The sequence below is a fragment of the Rhipicephalus sanguineus genome, unplaced genomic scaffold (assembly GCF_013339695.2).
Source record: "Rhipicephalus sanguineus isolate Rsan-2018 unplaced genomic scaffold, BIME_Rsan_1.4 Seq38, whole genome shotgun sequence".
Classification (NCBI taxonomy): Eukaryota; Metazoa; Arthropoda; class Arachnida; order Ixodida; family Ixodidae; genus Rhipicephalus; species Rhipicephalus sanguineus.
This window is the reverse complement of record NW_023615135.1, coordinates 11,408-29,118: the sequence shown is the minus strand read 5'-3', so window position 1 is coordinate 29,118 and position 17,711 is coordinate 11,408. Positions and strand designations below refer to the sequence as shown.

The window sequence follows — 17,711 nt, the reverse complement described above, 5'->3', positions numbered from 1 at the left end:
GTGAAATGGCGACAAAGATGGGGCAAAATTTCTCCGACATTTTGTATCACGGCTTTTTCTATACCGCGTTCTTTTGTCAAGAAAGCTGCCAGCATGATTTTGTTCTCGTAGCAGGGATGAATTTATTGCTGGTCATTTGGAGGTACACCCTTTTAATCTAATTGCATTACCTACACAATGTAATGTACTGTCTAAAGGTATTCTTGCGAGCCTCGTAAAAAGAAAGGGACGTCGCGTGAAGTCTTATGCAGAAACGGCCCCTGGCGGCACCCCATTGTTTCACCACAAACAATAAATGCTCTCAGAGATAGTCCATGGTCGCAGTGCACAGCAGCTGCAATTTCAGATTTTGTGTTAAGTCGTATAAAGGTCCAGCCTCTTTGTTATGCCCCGTAAAGTCTCGACTGCCATCCTTCTCATTTTGGTTGCACACATGGAGGTTCCAGAATGCTTCTTCTCGGCCATTCACGTGCATTGCTACCGAATCAGAGACGTGAGTGCTTTGCTTGTAATCGGTGGAGATGTGGTCATCACGTAAGGGCTAAAGGAAGTAAGGATGCTTTTTTTTATATTAGGCCATATTCTTCGGTGTTCCTGTAATGGTTAGGTTGTGGAGGGGTGCAGTGCTTTCTAAAATAGATATTTAAGCCCTTCCGACGCATACGTGTGAAAAATATACTTTTCCTTCAATGACAGCGTCCGGTGCTAAATCCCCCGATGGCAAAGCAACCACTTATGTGTTGCTCATAACACGCCTGTTTGTACCAAGGACACCCGTGAAGACCCACATCACGTAGCACTGGAAACGCTCTCTCGCTTACATATATATATATATATATATATATATATATATATATATATATATATATATATATATATATATATATATATATATATATATATATATATATATAAAATGTATATAATCAACCAGGATATATATACAGGGTGTTTCAGCTAAATAGCTCCAAGTATTAAAAAATTAAACATAGGTGGTACGCATCTCCAATTAGTGCATTATTTTTCTAAGCCATATAGAGCACGTCAGGATATTTTTTCCAATCCGCCAAGCTCGGTAATCAACAAAGATTGCTTAATGAACTTCTCGAATAGTAACTCGAGAGAAAAGTTTTCAAGACAAAAGTTGTAGCGCTTGTTCAGAAACACCGAATTTTTCAATCTGTGTTCAGATAACTCCCCTGCTTAATCTTTTGGCGGCCTTTCTTTAAAGCGCGCGAATTTAAAAACAATAGCACGTGACTGCCGCCTAACGCGCGGTGCTTTTAGTACCCTCAAATGTAAGTTGAACGAATTATCAAAGGCTGCTCCGCGCACGAAGGTCGATGGTTCATGCTGGCGGTGACTGCGATGGACGCTAGGCGTACCACCTAAACAAAAAAAAAAAGAAAATTATAAAAAGATCTACGAAAGAGCGGCCGTCACGTGTGAGTGTATATTTTATCTCGGTCCTTAATCACGCTGTCACCCTCGCCCCTTCCAATGTGTTTCTTCATTGGGGCGAAAACAAAAGAAAAAAAGGCCTGCGCTGCATGAAATGCTGCCTACAGTCTCATGTAGCATTTGCTCCGTGGCTGCCGCTGTTTCTTTGAAGAATTTTTTTTTGTAGCTGTTGAAATGGTATGCTCCTTTCGTCGCTTAACGTCCATCGCAGTCCCCGATAACCTGTTCCATCGATCTTCGAGCGCTTCGAGCGCGAAGCAGCCCAGATCTCTGCAGCATGATATCTCTGCCGCGAAGCAGAGATATCATATCTCTAACGTCATTGAAAATCCCTGTAGTGAATGTGAGAGAAGCATCTCCGAAAATTCTGAATATACTGCACAACCGTATAGGTCTACAATGCTGACATATAAATAGTGTACCCCGCGCCACGCTCCCAAATTGTCCATTAGACAACGCAAATCATTATAATATATATATTACAACTTCAATATCAGATCGAAGGCAACGATATGTAGGAGAACATTAGAATAACAGAGAGCTGAGCTAGTTGGTAAGTATTCATTCTAAAATACATGGCGCGCAAACACGGACACAAGAAAGTTGTCAGCCGGCGTTTGCGGTGCCTTGACTTCTTCCTTGTCTCCGTTTTTGCACTCCGTGTCATTCAGAATGTAGGCCAACAATTGCTTTGCAGGAGTGGCAACGGATATGCGTGTATTCTGTAAGAAACTTTTTCTCGGACCTCCATAAGAGCGCACCTTGTTTCTGTTTGTCTGCATTCCTTAGGCTCCAGTGCCGTGGTTGGTCGGTTGTTGAGGGGAACCTTCAATTCTGTTGCTCTTGAGTGATTATGCTGGATGAATTCAGTTATGAGATGAAGTTTTACTGCGCCTAAGATGATGCTGATCCCACCGCATGATTTCTTTGTTCAGTACTGTAGAAGCAATTGTGGACTGCTATTGTGCATGGACCGCAATCGTGCTATTGTGCTATTGTGGGCCGCTATTGTGGACTGCAATTGTGGACTACTGTAGAAGCACATTGTGGACTGCTATGGCACGAACTGACCAGAACAGATTAACGGAGTTTTGCGCAATTTTCTGGCTGGTGAAAAAAGTATACTGCTGCAAAATGGTAATTTACAACGAACCTTCTCGCTGGCGACGGGCACGTGGTATCTGAGGATATTGCTCGAACATGTTTTCATTGCTAAGGAGGCATTAAAGTGAAACACCTCAAATAAGCCTGTATGACAATATAATTCTACCTGTTATTTACCTCTGTGCGCCAGGTAGACACACAGTGCTCGCGTTAAAGGCTCTTTGTCGAAAGAAATGTGTTTCTTCGAAAAAAATAGAGTCATGGCTTCAGCCCAAGGTACTGCAGTATAGACGTTTCGCCCCCTATGGATGATACACTGGCACCAATGACGAGAGGCTGATCAGTTCACTAATGACATACGTCCTTGCGAACGTCCGGTACGGGAGCACGGTCGTTGTTGCCCGCCGGTGCGTCACGCCGGTTACATCAATATTCCAGGCGTTCTCCCCACCTTTGTCGAAACTGTGCCCTATCGAAACTGCGCCCTGTCGTCCAGCAATGCTCGACATGTTCGACAGCAGCGTTCGACATCATGGAGCAGATTCAGGAGAAGTTGTGGCATATACAGGATACAACTGGGCACAAGTTGGCTCGTAGCCGAATAAAAAATCCACAATATTCATAGTAGAGCAGAGTTCACACAGGCGATCCACAAACCAGACCTAGAGAAGTGGAACTCCACTGGAACTTCAAAATTTTCAGCGCGAGAACAGCGCCTATTTTGCGCAAAAAATTAAGTAACATTTTGTTATTTGAAGATATGTCGCAAGACAGCAGCAATTAAAAAGAACCACGATCTTCTGCTCGTCTTCGCAATTGTCCATTTCATAGCACCTCACACACAAGACAGACGGCTAGAAGCAACCGCAAAGAAGCAGCGTACTGGTTCATGACTTTATTGCTGTAATTAATTTTGCAATAACATGACAGCACAGTAGGAAATTATGAAAAACCAGCAATAGCCACTTTCACTAAACTTTTTCAGCTGGCTAATGTCGCATTTTTGTATAGACTGTGGCCTTGAGAACCCGAAAATCTAAACGCGCTCAGCGAACGTTATACAGGCCAAAAGACAATATCGGCTGGAAGGATGTAAGAATAGGCTTCTTGGTAGTGATACATGACGAGGCTTGTAGTGCACACAAAGACACGGGCGAAGAAAGTGAACATAGAACGACGCGTTTACTTTCGCACAGAATGTTTATTAAACGGAGGTGGAAACAAATATGTTGAAAAGATGCGCGCAGGCGCGGGGATTTCTGGTTGGGCCGACAAAGCAAAATAAGATACAATGATAACTACAGAGCGGGAGCAGATTGATTAAATAAATGGAAATGCTACATATTGACCCGTGCTGAGCCATATGCCACTGCGTTTTGTTCAAGAATGCAAACACTCTTCCGTTAGGTCAATAGATGCTGCGCCGATGCAAGAAATTCACGCCCTTGCAATTTCCACTGCCTCAATAGTATTGCAGGTTGTCTTATTGTTGGTAGTGCAGATGACGATGACGATCAGCAGTATATTTTTTTTTGTAGCCTTGAATATTAGTGTGAGTTTTTCCTTACATATCCTTTTTATAAACATATTTGAAATGTAAAACAATTTTATCTTAAAAAAATGCCAGGCCTGCGCGGAAAGCGCAGCACAGTCACAGCGAACGCTGGAAGAGCGGCATTTCTAGAGCCCGTTGTAAACTCTCTTGGAGCTACTAATACAAGTGCACTAGCAAGGTACCCACTACGCCATAAATCACAATATTTGTGAAATTGGGAAGCACCTACAACGCCATTATTCGTCATTGTGCGCAGAAGCGAGGTTCCAGCTACACATACGTAAGGCATTATGTGCACTTTGTTTACGTGACGACTGATGACGATGAAGAATGGTGGCTCAGCCCTTCGTAATGGGTTGGAAGCTTTAAACGGCTCACCAGTTGCGTAATTCGCATTGTGTGACGCCCGGTCACTATTTAACTCTCCCACCATGCAATATAACATACATTGACGTGAGAAAGAGAGACAGAGAGAAGGGGTAAGAACTTTATTGAGACCCCGAGGAAATGGATGATCGGCTTATGGGCTTCCTTTGCAACCAATGCAAGTGCACTTGCGAGGAACCCACTACGCTATAAATCATCATAATTTCTGTGAAGTAGGGAAGCAGCCACTATGCCATTTTTCGTCATTCACCGGAGAGCCGTGGTACCCGCTAAAAACATGTAAGGCATTATGCGCACTTTGTTGTTGTTGTGCCTGATGACGATGAAGAATTATTGCAGAGCCCCTTGTAGTGGGTTGGAAGCATCCAACAGCCCACTCGTTGTGCAATTCGCATTGTGTGACGCCTGGTTACAGAATTCGCTTTGTGTGGTGCGTGATTGTTATTTCACTCTTCTACCACACTAAATTACATATGTTATTGTGGTTCGTTCTGGACATGAAGCCTGTATAGAGTCGCTTTGCAAGGCAGTTCCAAGCGCCGGCATGGCTCTGAGGTACAACACTGGGCTCCCACGCAGAGGGCCCAGGTTCGAACCCCGTGCCATCCTGGAAATTTTTTCTTATTTCGTTTTTTCCTTATTTCGAGCGATAGTGGTTGCGGACACCGGCCCGGCGGCGGCGGACAACTACGCCACCAAAAAGGCCGTTGAAATGATCTCATAACAGCTTTCGCTGTAAAATAAGGTGCCGCCCGTTTCATGGCCGATCGGCATTGGGTTGCGCCAGGTTGCCAAGGTCCAACCAACCAACCAACTTTAGGAAGACGAACCCGTACACGTAGCAGTTGCTGGATAGCATAACGTACATACTCGCTACGTGCTAAATTTTGCCCCTCTCTTTCAGTTTGTGCATACTAAAGAACCGATATGGGCATACAATACGACGAAAATAAATGACGTCCGTTGCAGGTACGATGAAATGCGTTTAATGGAACAGACGTTCATTGCTTTCAATAGGACATTGTTGCATGGCGGACGAAGGTAAGGTTTTCATTTTCTCGAGTTGAGCTTCTGCTTGTTCTTTACCACGATTTTTTGTCTTTTTTTTTCTCAACAGAATTACTGTTGATCTACGGGGGCAATTTAGCAGAAGTCGTTCGGCACGGATGTACGTCTTCCGCGGAGGTATCAGAAATATTCATTTCTTTATTTGTTGGAAAGTGCCCGCTGCCTTTTGGAAGCCATAAACTCAGGTGGTACGTCCTTTGTAGAAACATCGCTAACTGTGTTAGGATAAACGCTCAGAGAGCAGACGTGACTGTATGACTGCAGGAGAGAACAAAAACATGCGCAATAATTAGTAGTGCACCATCAGTATCATCCTTCTCGTCACCACGCTTTCTTATGTTCTCTTTAGAACGAAGGGCTCTCGCAATCATTTATCTTCAAACCCGCACTGCTATACTCGGGTTGATTACATTTTTTGTCGCCATATTTCATCATTTCGTCGCTCAACCTAAACCTTTGCCTTCCTCTGCCTTGCTTTTCTCCTCTTGATATCGTTTCTGATGCTCTAACTATCGGATATGTGCTTTTTAACTGCGGAGCCGCTTACGCCAGCCGTGAAAGTGTTGAAGTCCGAAGAAAAAGCACAGTTGGCTATGTAGCAGAGGAATTGGGCAAGACCCACGAGCGAGCACAGCAGGTGCGTTAAACTAAAACTCTGCTCGGCGAAATGGAGCCCGTGAAACACTTGAAAGAGAGAGAGAAAGAGAAGGAAGGAGAAAAATAGAAATAAAGCGAATAAAGACATAAAAAAAGACAGAAAGAATTAAAAAGAGAAGAGAAAAAGAAAGAAAAGATACGAAAAAGAGATAGAAAAACACAGAGCAAGACGGAAAGAGAAAGAAAGACAAAGAAAGGAGTAGGGAGAGACAGAAAGAGAGAAAGATAGAGAGACAGACAAAGGCATGGACAAAAAGATAAGAGATAGAAAGAAACAAACACAAAAAGAGGTAGAAAAGCAGAAATAAAGATAGAAGGAGAAAGAAAGAGAGAAATGACTTGAAACAAAGAAAGACAGAGAAAGAAGCAGAGAGCGAGAGAGAGAAAGCTAAGAAAGAGAAAGAAGTAGGTGGAGAGAGAACGAAAAAAATAGAAATAAAGAAATAGAAAGCAACAGGTACAAAAACATAAAAAAACGGAGAGAAAGATAAAGAAACAGAGGAAATGAAGAAAAATGCCACAGTTTCGCCGCAACGGCGAAGGAATGAATTCGATAGCAATAAATCACAATGCCACAGGAAGAACGGCAAGCAGCTCGACACGTGCAGCGCGCCGGTCAAATGCAAAGGAGTCACGAAAAGAATACACACAGGACGACCGCGTACAAACAACGGTCACAGATCTACACTTGGAGCGCGCTGCTCAAACACAACGAAGGACACTCGAAAAGAACGCACAGGTGTACACCGGACGAGCGTGAATTAACTGTTAGGGTTGTTACTTCTTCGTGCTTGAGCAGCCCAACGCTGAACGCTCTTAGGTTTCCTTTTCTTGTAAACCTCGGCGCGTGGAGTGACCCCCCCCCCCCCACCCCGCCCCCGCGTCTTCTACTGCCGTTCGGTTGCGTTCGACGCATTGTTTACTGGGCGTTCCACATCGTGACTATAGGTATAGAAATGGGCCACTTTTTAGTGCGCGCCTCAAGGGCAGCTTTCAAACTGAAGGAAAGTGTAGGAGCGTTGCTTCAAAGCTCGCCCTTCGGGCAATTTCACGGGCGATACTGCACACGCTGAAGCATCTCTGAGTCTGCGTGCCGTTAGCGTTATATGGTGTATTAGATGCGAAGTATCTTAAGGCGGAGCTCAATCCGGTGGTGGTGGTGGTGGTGTGCGGCGTGACCACCCTTACTGCGCATCCGCATACCCTCTCCACACACCTCCTCCCCATTCACCCTTCCCCTCTCCACTTTCCCTCTCCCCTTCCCCTCTCCACTTTCCATCTCCCCTCCCCCTCGCACATACCCCTCTCCACTTTCCTCTCTACTTTACCTCTCCCCTCCTCATCTCCCATACCCCTCTCCCCTCCCCCTTTCCACTCTTCCTCTGAAACGCGGGCTAGACATGCCGAAATTCTCTCCTGCGCAACGCCGCGATGAGCTCGAGCGCATGCGCGTCCCCTCCCCTTCTCCCTCCTCTCCTACGCTGCCCCCCCGCTCGCCCTGTGAGAATTAACGGCCAGGCTAGGTGGAAGATACGACGCGCGTAGCGTCCCTCTTCGCGTTCCACGACGCGAGGTCGGTAGCATGCCCAACGAACGCCAACGGAACGCGATTGTGCAAGTGCTCCGGCTTCGCATCGCCTCATGGTCCCCTTTAGCGGGAGATGGTGTAATTTTATAAATAGCTCGCCGTTGTTGTGGTTAACAGCCGGTGGCGCGTGACCAAGTTGTTTAATGTTAGGGGTCGCAGGTTCGAATCCCGGTGGCGCGTTTCGGAAATTCTTTCTTTTATGTATTCTAGTTTGTGGCTTTTATTTATATATACAAACATATATTTCAGGGACATGGCGGTGACGTCAACGGCGACGGCAAAAACCAGCCGAGAGTGCCCATAAATTGCTATCGCAATTAAAACACACAGAAACAAGGCAGCCCACCAAGATCCGCTCTACGTTCAAGCTTGGAACCACTATTGCGAAGCTGCCTTTTTTTTCATGCAGAGGGATTCGTGCTCTTTGATGGATGCGTGAATGGCGTGATTTCATGCCGTGTCCGTCAAAGAGCGATAAGCCCTGTACAATGCGGCGATGAACGAATGCAGCCGTGTATAATCCAAAGAAAGCTTGGGAGCGCTTGAGGAGCGGCGCGCAAGCGTTCGTCTATTTCACATCTGGTCTGTTTCACGCGCTTTTACATTTATTCGGAAGAACCAACTAGGCAGATTACAGCACAAAGTAAATGCTTCATTCTTAGGTTATTGCAGGCAGACGAAAAATGTAGCTAATTTTTTACCGAATCAAGCTAGAAATAAGTAGTTGCCTAATTAATGCTCATTAATCAATACATAGTAATGAAACTAATACATGTTGTAAGTACACATGAACACCACTAATATGCAACAGGTACAACTTATCTATAGAGCGTGCTTTAAAAAAAAAGCCTTGGTCCGAGTTTGCTGGGACACCCGGTATTTGATCAGTACAGTTCAGAGTGAAGCGCGTGCCCGGACTTCTCATTTCTTGTGTGTTCGTCGTCTGACGCGGCCCTACTACAATTACGAATCAAAATTAACTTGCCCATCCGTCGTTTATCCTGCAGAGTAAGAATTCTCAACCAGGTTCACAATGTCGTTGAATTTGTTAAAATATTGACAAGGTGGCGGCGGTTGTATGTACGAAGAGTGTGAGTACGCCTTCGTCGCAAATAATCAATGCTTTAGTGCCGAAAAAGCGCCTAATGTGGTTACAACAGATATACTAAAGATACTAAGGCAATGAGTCTGTATAGGGTCGACGAAAGGAGCACTAAAACGTTTTTCAATTTGCTGACATTTCAACAATATTGAAGCGACATGATGACGCTTTCCTCTAAAAAAACAAACAAAACAAAGCCGATTCGCTCACCAAACGGAAGGAGCATCATCAGGAAGCGTGATCAAGCGGAAGAAGGATGAACGTGTGTCGCTCACGGTCGCCATCACACGTGAAACAACTTTAGAATATCGCCGGGGCTTGGTCTGCTGTACCACGGCCACCGGATGTGTCTGTGCACTATGTAAACGAGCGTACACGCTGATAGTGTTGGCCGCGGCCTTAGCGATTAGCTTCGTCAGCACGTCGTCAGTACAGCCGTCCTACTCGCGTAGGCGGTTTGAGTGTCAGAAAGGCGTCACTCAATGGGCGCCGAGCCATGGGCTAAGGTCGCCACCTCCCGGCGTCTAAAGGAGTTCATAAAAAAAAAATTAACCAGGACCTCGCTACACTTTTCTGACTACATGGGGTCGGATGAGTGCCTATGCAGCACGAAAATACACAAACTGGCCGTAAATGGCAGCGGACACAGCTTGTACACAGGGAATACATGCACATTGTGGGATGGTCAAAGTAGAAAAAGAAAGTTGTGCCCCAGAATCTTCTAATGCTAAAATTCCTTTGTAGTGTTGTGGTAGTCACCCTTTAATTCCTTTTCTCATGTCGCTTTAGCTGGTTTGACGTAAGAGGTCACATAAATGTTTCAGGCTGCGGTGGTAGTGAACGCTTCTTGGATATTTTCACATGTATACAAGATCCCCCAAGGACTTTGCCGGGAACTCCTGCAGTGTCTGGGATCGTGTTAAACAGTTTAGCTGTCTTAGATTTATAATTTGGAACATTCACATACACTTGCGAAAGATTTTATATTTGTGTTTAGCAGCGAAAATAATTTGTAAGCGATTGTATGTATTTCTTTTACCAGGTCAGCCAATTAGTATTGAAACTCTCGTCTACAAGACCCGGGACTGTTCGTGTGGCGTGATAGTGGTCCGGCCAGTAATCCATGGTATGTTTATTCCGTATATTTTAATCTAAAAAAAAATATGATGAGTCACTTTCTTCAGGTACTTTTTACCAGGCACTCTAGTAAACTACAAGAACAACACTGTAGGCAATTTGTTATTGGGTTAACGCCCAAGGACCACTGACAGCAAAATTTGTTTTTGTGACTTTTATAGTTCAATCAGTACGTTCATGACTGATAACGCCAAAATTGCATCATAAATGATCTAACGCATCGTATAATTAATGCTAGCGTCGTTAACAACGACCAATATTGGCGTCTTTCAAATCGTGCGCCGGAAATCCCAAGAAACTAGCGTCCCACCGCAGAGGAGTACAATAAAATCACGTGCGCTAAACATTTGGGGACATAAAAAGTGTGCCTTTTGAATCGGTGCCCTGTGTGCCGTAGAGAATGAAACAACATGGGTGCTGCGATATCAGTTAGGGTGTGACGCAGCAGGCACATTGTCCTGCCGAAATTTCTGAGACGCACCCGCCTGCCAAGCACCCACGATGATGTCAAAAGTGTACCCAGTCAGAAAAATTATGAAAGACTGAGTCGATTTAAGACGTTCGAGGTGAAGTCAACGTGAATAAATGAGCATTCCAGTGGCTAATAACAACAAACGGTTTATTCAACGCAAATGATCGTCTTCAAGGCGAAATACATCCGCCGTGCTCAGAATTTCGTTAGCTTCTGGTGATACGTGCATTCAGTTGGGCTCGCCTTATTTCACGCACACAAACAGACACACACACACACACGCAAACATGCACGCACATGCACAATGTCAAATTCGGTCAGAATTTGACATTTGCTGGTGAGCACGTGTGAAATCATTCGAAGTGACGCGGCGAAGGATCTCGCATCAGGCGAACCAAGCCACAAAGTCGGAATGAGATCGTTGCCAGGCGTCGGCGCCTGTAGGCGCCACGAGAAAAATACTCACATCGTCGACGTCACCGTTGCTAGCGTATCCAGGAGGCCAACACCACCTAAGGTGGTGTAGGCCTCCTGAACACGTCGCAATGGTGTCGATGTCGCAGGGAGCTGAACGTTCCGTTGAGCCTTTGCACTTTGTTTGCTCTCGATATAAAGTAACGTGAAGGCGATGAACGCCGTCCATATTGCACACCCCCACCAAAAAGGAAGCTTATGCATATCAAGCAGTTGAATGAAGGGCGTATCTAGAACTTGAAATTTCATTTCCATGTCCCTTTAGGACTCCATTCTGCTCAGGTTTACTTTCCCGCTTTGTGTTCGGTCTGGACACCAAAGCATGTACGTTATCATGACTCTCTAGAGCCAATGCAAACTCTCTATTCACCAATGAATAAAGAGGAGTTGAGCGCGCAGAAAAAAATTCTACATTATCAAATTATTCGGTTATCCCTGAGCAAATATTGTAAAGGACTTTGCGGCGTTGATACAAACGGCACCATGCATATGCATGCGTTAACAAAGCAGCAATAGTAAGATGCATTGGCAACCTACGTCACTGTAACACTAGGCAGCCGCCGTGGAGGCACGGGTGTAATAGCGTTGCAGTGCTATACTCCGTCTCAAAAGCTGTTGGCAGCACTTGCAAAGGTATAGATCTCTCGTTTAATGAGCATAGTTGGAGCACATCAAGTTGTCCCTCAAATATTTTAGAAATCGGGGCTATGTTTAAATGCGGACACACAAATTTATTACGTAGGAGGAGTGGTACAATTAAATTATAGAAAGCGTCTCAATGCGTCTGGATATAATGGAGAAAGTTTTGCTGAGGTCCTTTGCAAGGTGTTGATTGGCCGCTTTTCAGCCACATGGCATCACCCGAATCGGTTCGCGTCGACAGAAGCCAGTGCAGTCTGATGTGCGGGATTTCCCCATGCCGGCGAAGCAGTTACCTTTGAACGTTTATTGGCGCTTCGCATCGAGTTCGGGGACAATGCAAGTGGGAATCCGCTCATCACCAATACGGGAAAACTCACCGAGCTGGGCGAGCGAACGCTCTACAGGTGAAAAACAGAGACGGAAAAGGCGGGCGGAGTGCTGTCCCCAAAGAATCGTTTTTGTGGAAAAGACCCTGAGCGGGCGAAGCGGGACGATTTTAAAATAAGCGCCCGGAGCCTCGCTCATGCGCTACTCTAGCACATGAGCTGGCGGTGGTTTAACGGCTGCTTCGTGGACGCTTGGTCGCTCAGTCTCCTTATTTTAAAGCGCGTCGGCTGAGCCGTCTGTGTATGCGCTTCAGCGCAAGCGGCAGGCCCATTCTAATCATCCAGTCAATATAGCTAGACGGAAGGCAGTGTGATTTCAAGTACATGCAATGATGATTATCAAAACATCATTTCTCCCAAAAGAGGGGACCGGCCCAGAGATCGGTTACGCTGCTTTGGGGAGGTCAGCAGGAATCCCGTGGGCGAAACTCTCTGCTGAAACACCGGAACAAAGGCAGGCCAACTTAGCATGTCACATAGTAGCTTAAAAAAGTGTGAAAGCTTGCGAACGTCCAAGCTACCTCAGCCGCCACACATGTTCATAGCGTTTTCAAAATCAAGCCAAAGTTAATATACAAAATTTAAACATCAGCTATCTTTTTTTTTTCACTGACAAAACGTAATTCAACGCAGGCCACACGCGCATTCGGATGTAGATTGACGGCGCTGTGAAGTTTGTGCACGAAGCATGTCGGTACGGGCTGTCGACAGAGTGATGTGAAGGACTTTGTGGCGAGCGCAAACAAGACGTTCAAGCTCCCAGACGTGGAGCATATGGTTTGCCTAGGCATCCTGCAAGTGACTGCGTAGAAGTGCAACAGCTATGTAGAACATGTTCACAATCAGCAAGCTGTGAAGAGAAAACTAGACGACGTAATCGAAGACATTGATCACTGTCCAGCTACTGTAACTAACCTGGAGAACGAAAATGAAATGGCTTGCGCTCAACCTAGTCGCCAAGAAGACGACGTAATGAGGCCGTCTCTAAGGGGCTAACGTGATTCACTACATGTGCGCGCAGCAGTCGGGATCACTTATTAATGTAAGTAGCGAGAATGAAAATGATACTCGCAACTATTTTGCCAGAAAATAAACTCTTTGGTTCATTTCTTTATTTGGTAACTTCGGCTCCACCCACATAGGGCTCTGCTGGCTGATAATGACCACACTGAAGTAAATGTTGTTTATACACTTGGCAGAAACAGGGAAAAAAATTCAGGAGCCCCTCCACTATCGGGGAAAAAAGGGCAAACAAAGCTTCGCGTCTGTGTGCCCGATGTAATAGTTTCCTTTCTTTCTTTCTTTCTTTCCTTCCTTCCTTCTTTCTTTCTTTCTTTCTTTCTTTCTTTCTTTCTTTCTTTCTTTCTTTCTTTCTTTCTTTCTTATTTCTTTCGTCCCTTCTGTCGTTTCTTCCTTCTTTCTTTCTTTCTTTCTTTCTTTGCTTCTTCCTTTCTTCTCTTGCTTCTTTCTTTCTTTCCTTCTTTCTTTCCTTATCTCTTTCCTTTTCCTTTCCTTCTCTCTTACTTCCTTCTCTCTTTCTTTCTTTCCTTCTTTCGTTCTTTCTTTCTTTCCTTCTTCCTTTGCTTCTCCCTTTCTTTCTTCCTTCCCTTCCTTCTTTCTTTCTTTCTTTTATTCTTTCTTTCCTTATCTCCTTTTTTCTTTCCTTCTCTCTTTCTTTCTTTCCTTCTTTCGTTCTTTCTTTCGTCCTTTCTTTCCTTCCTTCCTTGCTTCTTTCTTTCTTTCTTCTTTCTTTCTTTCTTTCTTTCGTTCCTTCTGTCGTTTCTTCCTTCTTTTCTTTTCTTTCTTTCTTTCTTTCTTTTGCTTCTTCCTTTCTTCTCTTGCTTCTTTCTTTCTTTCCCTTCTTTCTTTCCTTATCTCTTCCTTTCCTTTCTTCTCTCTTTCTTCCTTCTCTCTTTCTTTCTTTCCTTCTTTCGTTCTTTTTCTTTCCTTTTCCTTTGCTTCTCCTTTCTTTCTTCCTTCCCTTCCTTCTTTCTTTCTTCTTTTATTCTTCTTTCCTTTCTCTTTTTCTTTCTTCTCTCTTCTTTCTTTCTTCTTTCGTTCTTTCTTTCGTCCTTTCTTCCTTCTTCCTTGCTCTTTCTTTCTTTCTTTCTTCTTTCTTTCTTTCTTTCTTCTTCTTTCTTTCTTTCTTTTCTTTCTTTCTTTCTTCTTTTCTTTCTTTCTTTAGTCCTTCTGTCGTTTCTTCCTTCTTTCTTTTTTCTTTCTTTCTTTGCTTCTTCCTTTCTTCTCTGCTTCTTTCTTTCTTTTCCTTCTTTCTTTCCTTATCTCTTTCCTTTTCCTTTCCTTCTCTCTTTCTTCTTTCTCTTTCTTTCTTTCCTTCTTTCGTTCTTTTCTTTTTCCTTCTTCCTTTGCTTTCCCTTCTTTCTTCTTCCTTCCTTCTTTCTTTCTTTCTTTATCTTTCTTTCCTTATCTCTTTTTTCTTTCCTCTCTCTTTCTTTTTTCCTTCTTTCGTTCTTTCTTTCGTCCTTTCTTCCTTCCTTCCTTGCGCTTTCTTCTTTTTTCTTCTTTCTTTCTTTCTTTCTTCTTTCTTTCTTTTTCTTTCTTTCTTTCATCTTTCTTTTCTTTCTTTTGCTTCTTTCCTTTCTTTTCTTCCCTTCCTTCTTACTTTCCTTTTCCTTCTTTCTTTCCCCTTTATCTCTTTCCGTCTTCTTCTTTCCTTCTGTATTTCTTTCTTTCCTTCTTTTCTTCTTCTTTCGTCCTTTTCTTCCTTCCTTCCTTCTTTTTCTTTCTTTTTCTTTCTCTCTTTCTTTCTTTTCCTTTTGCTTCTTCCTTTCTTTCTTCCCTTCCTTCTTTCTTTCTTTCCTTCTTTCTTTCCTTATCTCTTTCCGTTTCTTCTTTCCTTCTGTATTTCTTTCTTTCCTTCTTTGTTCTTTATTTCGTCCTTTCTTTCCTTCCTTCCTTCTTTCTTTCTTATCTTCGTTCATTCCTTTTCTTTCCTAACTTTGTTTCTTTCCTTCTTTCTCTTCTTTCTTTCTTCCTTTCTTTCTTTCTTTTTTTCTTTTCTTTCTTTCGAATTGCACAATGATCCCTCCTAACTGTTTCTTTCCTTCATTCCGGGAATTGGACCTTTATCCACGTGCTCAGCAGCGCATCATTTAAGGTGTTACAGGCAACAACGATGGTCTTGCGTTCATATCCAGGCAACACTAAAATGTGGTAGCGTCACATGACAAGTCGCATTAGTAAAAGATCGTATGACAAACGGCTAATCGGTGACAAGCCGCGATAGGGTTAGCATCAAATGTTGAAAAACGGCGCACAAATATGCCCACGTGCCCAGCCCATCTTCAAGGGCCGCATTTCTGTATGTTATCCGGCGCCGGATTTCTCGCCCCAGTGGAATATGTGAGAAAATCTTCGCTTAAAATATGTTACCTTTGCTGAGATTTGAAGCCGCGCTCATGCTGCGGCGGCAGGTGGTTTAACCACACTGCACACCCACGCTTGCAAAATTTGACTATATCTGAACCCTATGAATGCCTTGCATTTTCTACCACCATGTTTAAAGGCCATCAAAAAACCACATGCCTGTAAGGAAAGACGAATGGATGTGAACAGCGCCAGCGAGTGCCTGGGGGAACAGCAAACAAATAAAGATAAACATCCTAGAGCCTTCATATTTTTTTTTCATATACGATGGCTTATATTGCTCTCGGGCATATATAATTCACACCAATGCATTTGTGTTTAGGAGTGAAGTTGACTGAAAGGTATGGCCGTAAGCTAAGTTTTTGTGAGCTGGCTTTCCCAATTGTGCATCGCAGTGAAGCCCACTCAGAACCCCGATGGCGGCGTCTTGTGTCGTGGGTAACCCTGCACAATGGTTCTAACTTTGCTGCCTATGTTCACAACTTGGCCATTCATACCAATCTGGCCTCCGCCGTACCATCTTGGTGATGTGTGATAAATAACTCCGCAGGTCATTAAGCTTCGCATGGTGCTATGGCTTCTCAATCTTTTACTTGCGAAAAACTTTGGGGACGCTTGAGCGTCTGAGTTAAGACGCGAACTTCGGGAAGCTTTTGAAATTCACAAGGTAAATCAAGATTGCTTCAGTACCCCCTCCTGTGCCCTTACGGGAAAAGAAATCGTCGTTGTCGAGTGCTAATTGTGGATTTGTGAGTGCGAAAAAATTGTGAGTGGAGGGTGGTCTTAGGCCAAGCCTATATGGTATGAGTTGTTTGAGGTCACGTGTTCGTTCATATTTTTTGCTTCGAAAGCGGTACTAAACATTGAGCTATTGTTTTTTTTTTATTCAATATACCCCTGGGCCCTCTTTGGAGGGTATTACATTAGGGGAGGGGCGGGTACCTTCGAAAAGAAGCGGTAAAAAGACATACAACTGTGGAACATATATAAAAGATGGAATTATTACATCATTAGAGCAGGAACATCATGTATAAACAAATATAAAAGCTTTGACATTTTGTGATGACAAAACATGTAAACATATTAACAGTGGGAGTTGCAGCATACAATTAAAACTCACACTGATGCTAAATGTATTGTTTTCGTACATAACAAAAGCAGGTAGTGCTATCAGTCTAAGTAACTTTTCACGGACGAAAGCCTGAAAATATGATAAATTAGTTTCAGTCGCTATGTATGACGCTAGGTTATTCCATTCAATGATTGTTCCTGGTGTATATGATTTAGCGTAAAGAGGTGAGCGGCAAGTTATGCGCGTTACTTTGTTATCATGGTCATGGCGCAGGAAGACAACGTGGGGTGAAGCAAGAAGTCATTATGAAGCCTGCGATCATAGTACAGCTTATGTAATAGGTTAGGCGAGCAAACTCACGTCGACGTGAAGCGGTTCCAACGCGGCTCGTTGCTTTAGTGCTGTGCATCGTGAAGCGGAAAGAATCGGAGTGGATGAAGCAAGCAGCACGGTTTTGCAGGATGCAATGTTGTGGAGGACATATGTTTGATCAGGATCCCATATTGCAGAAGTATATTCAATTTTTGGGCGGATGAGTGTTATGCGAGCTGGTTTTTTTAAGTGGGATGGCGCATGCTTGAGACCACGCTGAGAAGACCGCATGCTTGGTTAGCTGATGCTAATACAGTGTTAATATGGTAGTGCCAAGTTAAATCAGACTGAAGATGGACACCAGGTACTTTATAGGTTGATGTAAGTTCAGTGCTAGTATTATTGAGTAAGTAGGTTTGTAGGAGGCGAGTGGAATCGGTAGTGAATGACATTACCTTTGCTTTAGACGCATTTAGAGACATTAGCCATGAGGAGTACCAAGTTCTCACTTCCTCAAGGTCAGTTTAGAGGGCATGGCGGTTCAGCATCATTAGTAATTTTTCTATATATAACACAATCATCTGCGAATAATCAAATTTAGAGGAAACACGTTTTCGCAGATCATTAGTAAAAATTAAGAAAAGTAGGGGACCAAGAACACTAGCCTTGAGGGACTCCAGAGGTTACGGGAACAAAGAAGAGTTAGAGCCATTAGAACATGTGTATTGCTGTCTATTGAAAAGAAACTCTTTAATCCAGGCGATAGACGTTAGGATGAATATTGCTACATGTAGGCTGCCGGAATCATATTGTCGACGCGCGTGTGCGCCCGACGAAGAGGACGAAGGTCACCGATTACTGATGTTATCTGGCACAACACACTGTGCCTCACTGGTCCTTAGGGCAT

General features: G+C 43.9%; 1 protein-coding gene across 1 annotated transcript; it reads left to right on the top strand.

Annotated features, from left to right (window-relative positions):
* Positions 1-328: 328 nt before the first annotated feature.
* On the top strand, positions 329-10,048 carry LOC119377176 (uncharacterized; the record flags this gene model as incomplete). The annotated part of the gene is made up of 4 exons (XM_037646759.2): positions 329-493; positions 5,412-5,548; positions 5,625-5,692; positions 9,965-10,048. Coding segments are annotated over exons 1-4 (397 nt in total), but the record flags the coding sequence as incomplete, so codon positions are not given.
* Between the last annotated feature and the right edge of the window lie 7,663 nt (positions 10,049-17,711).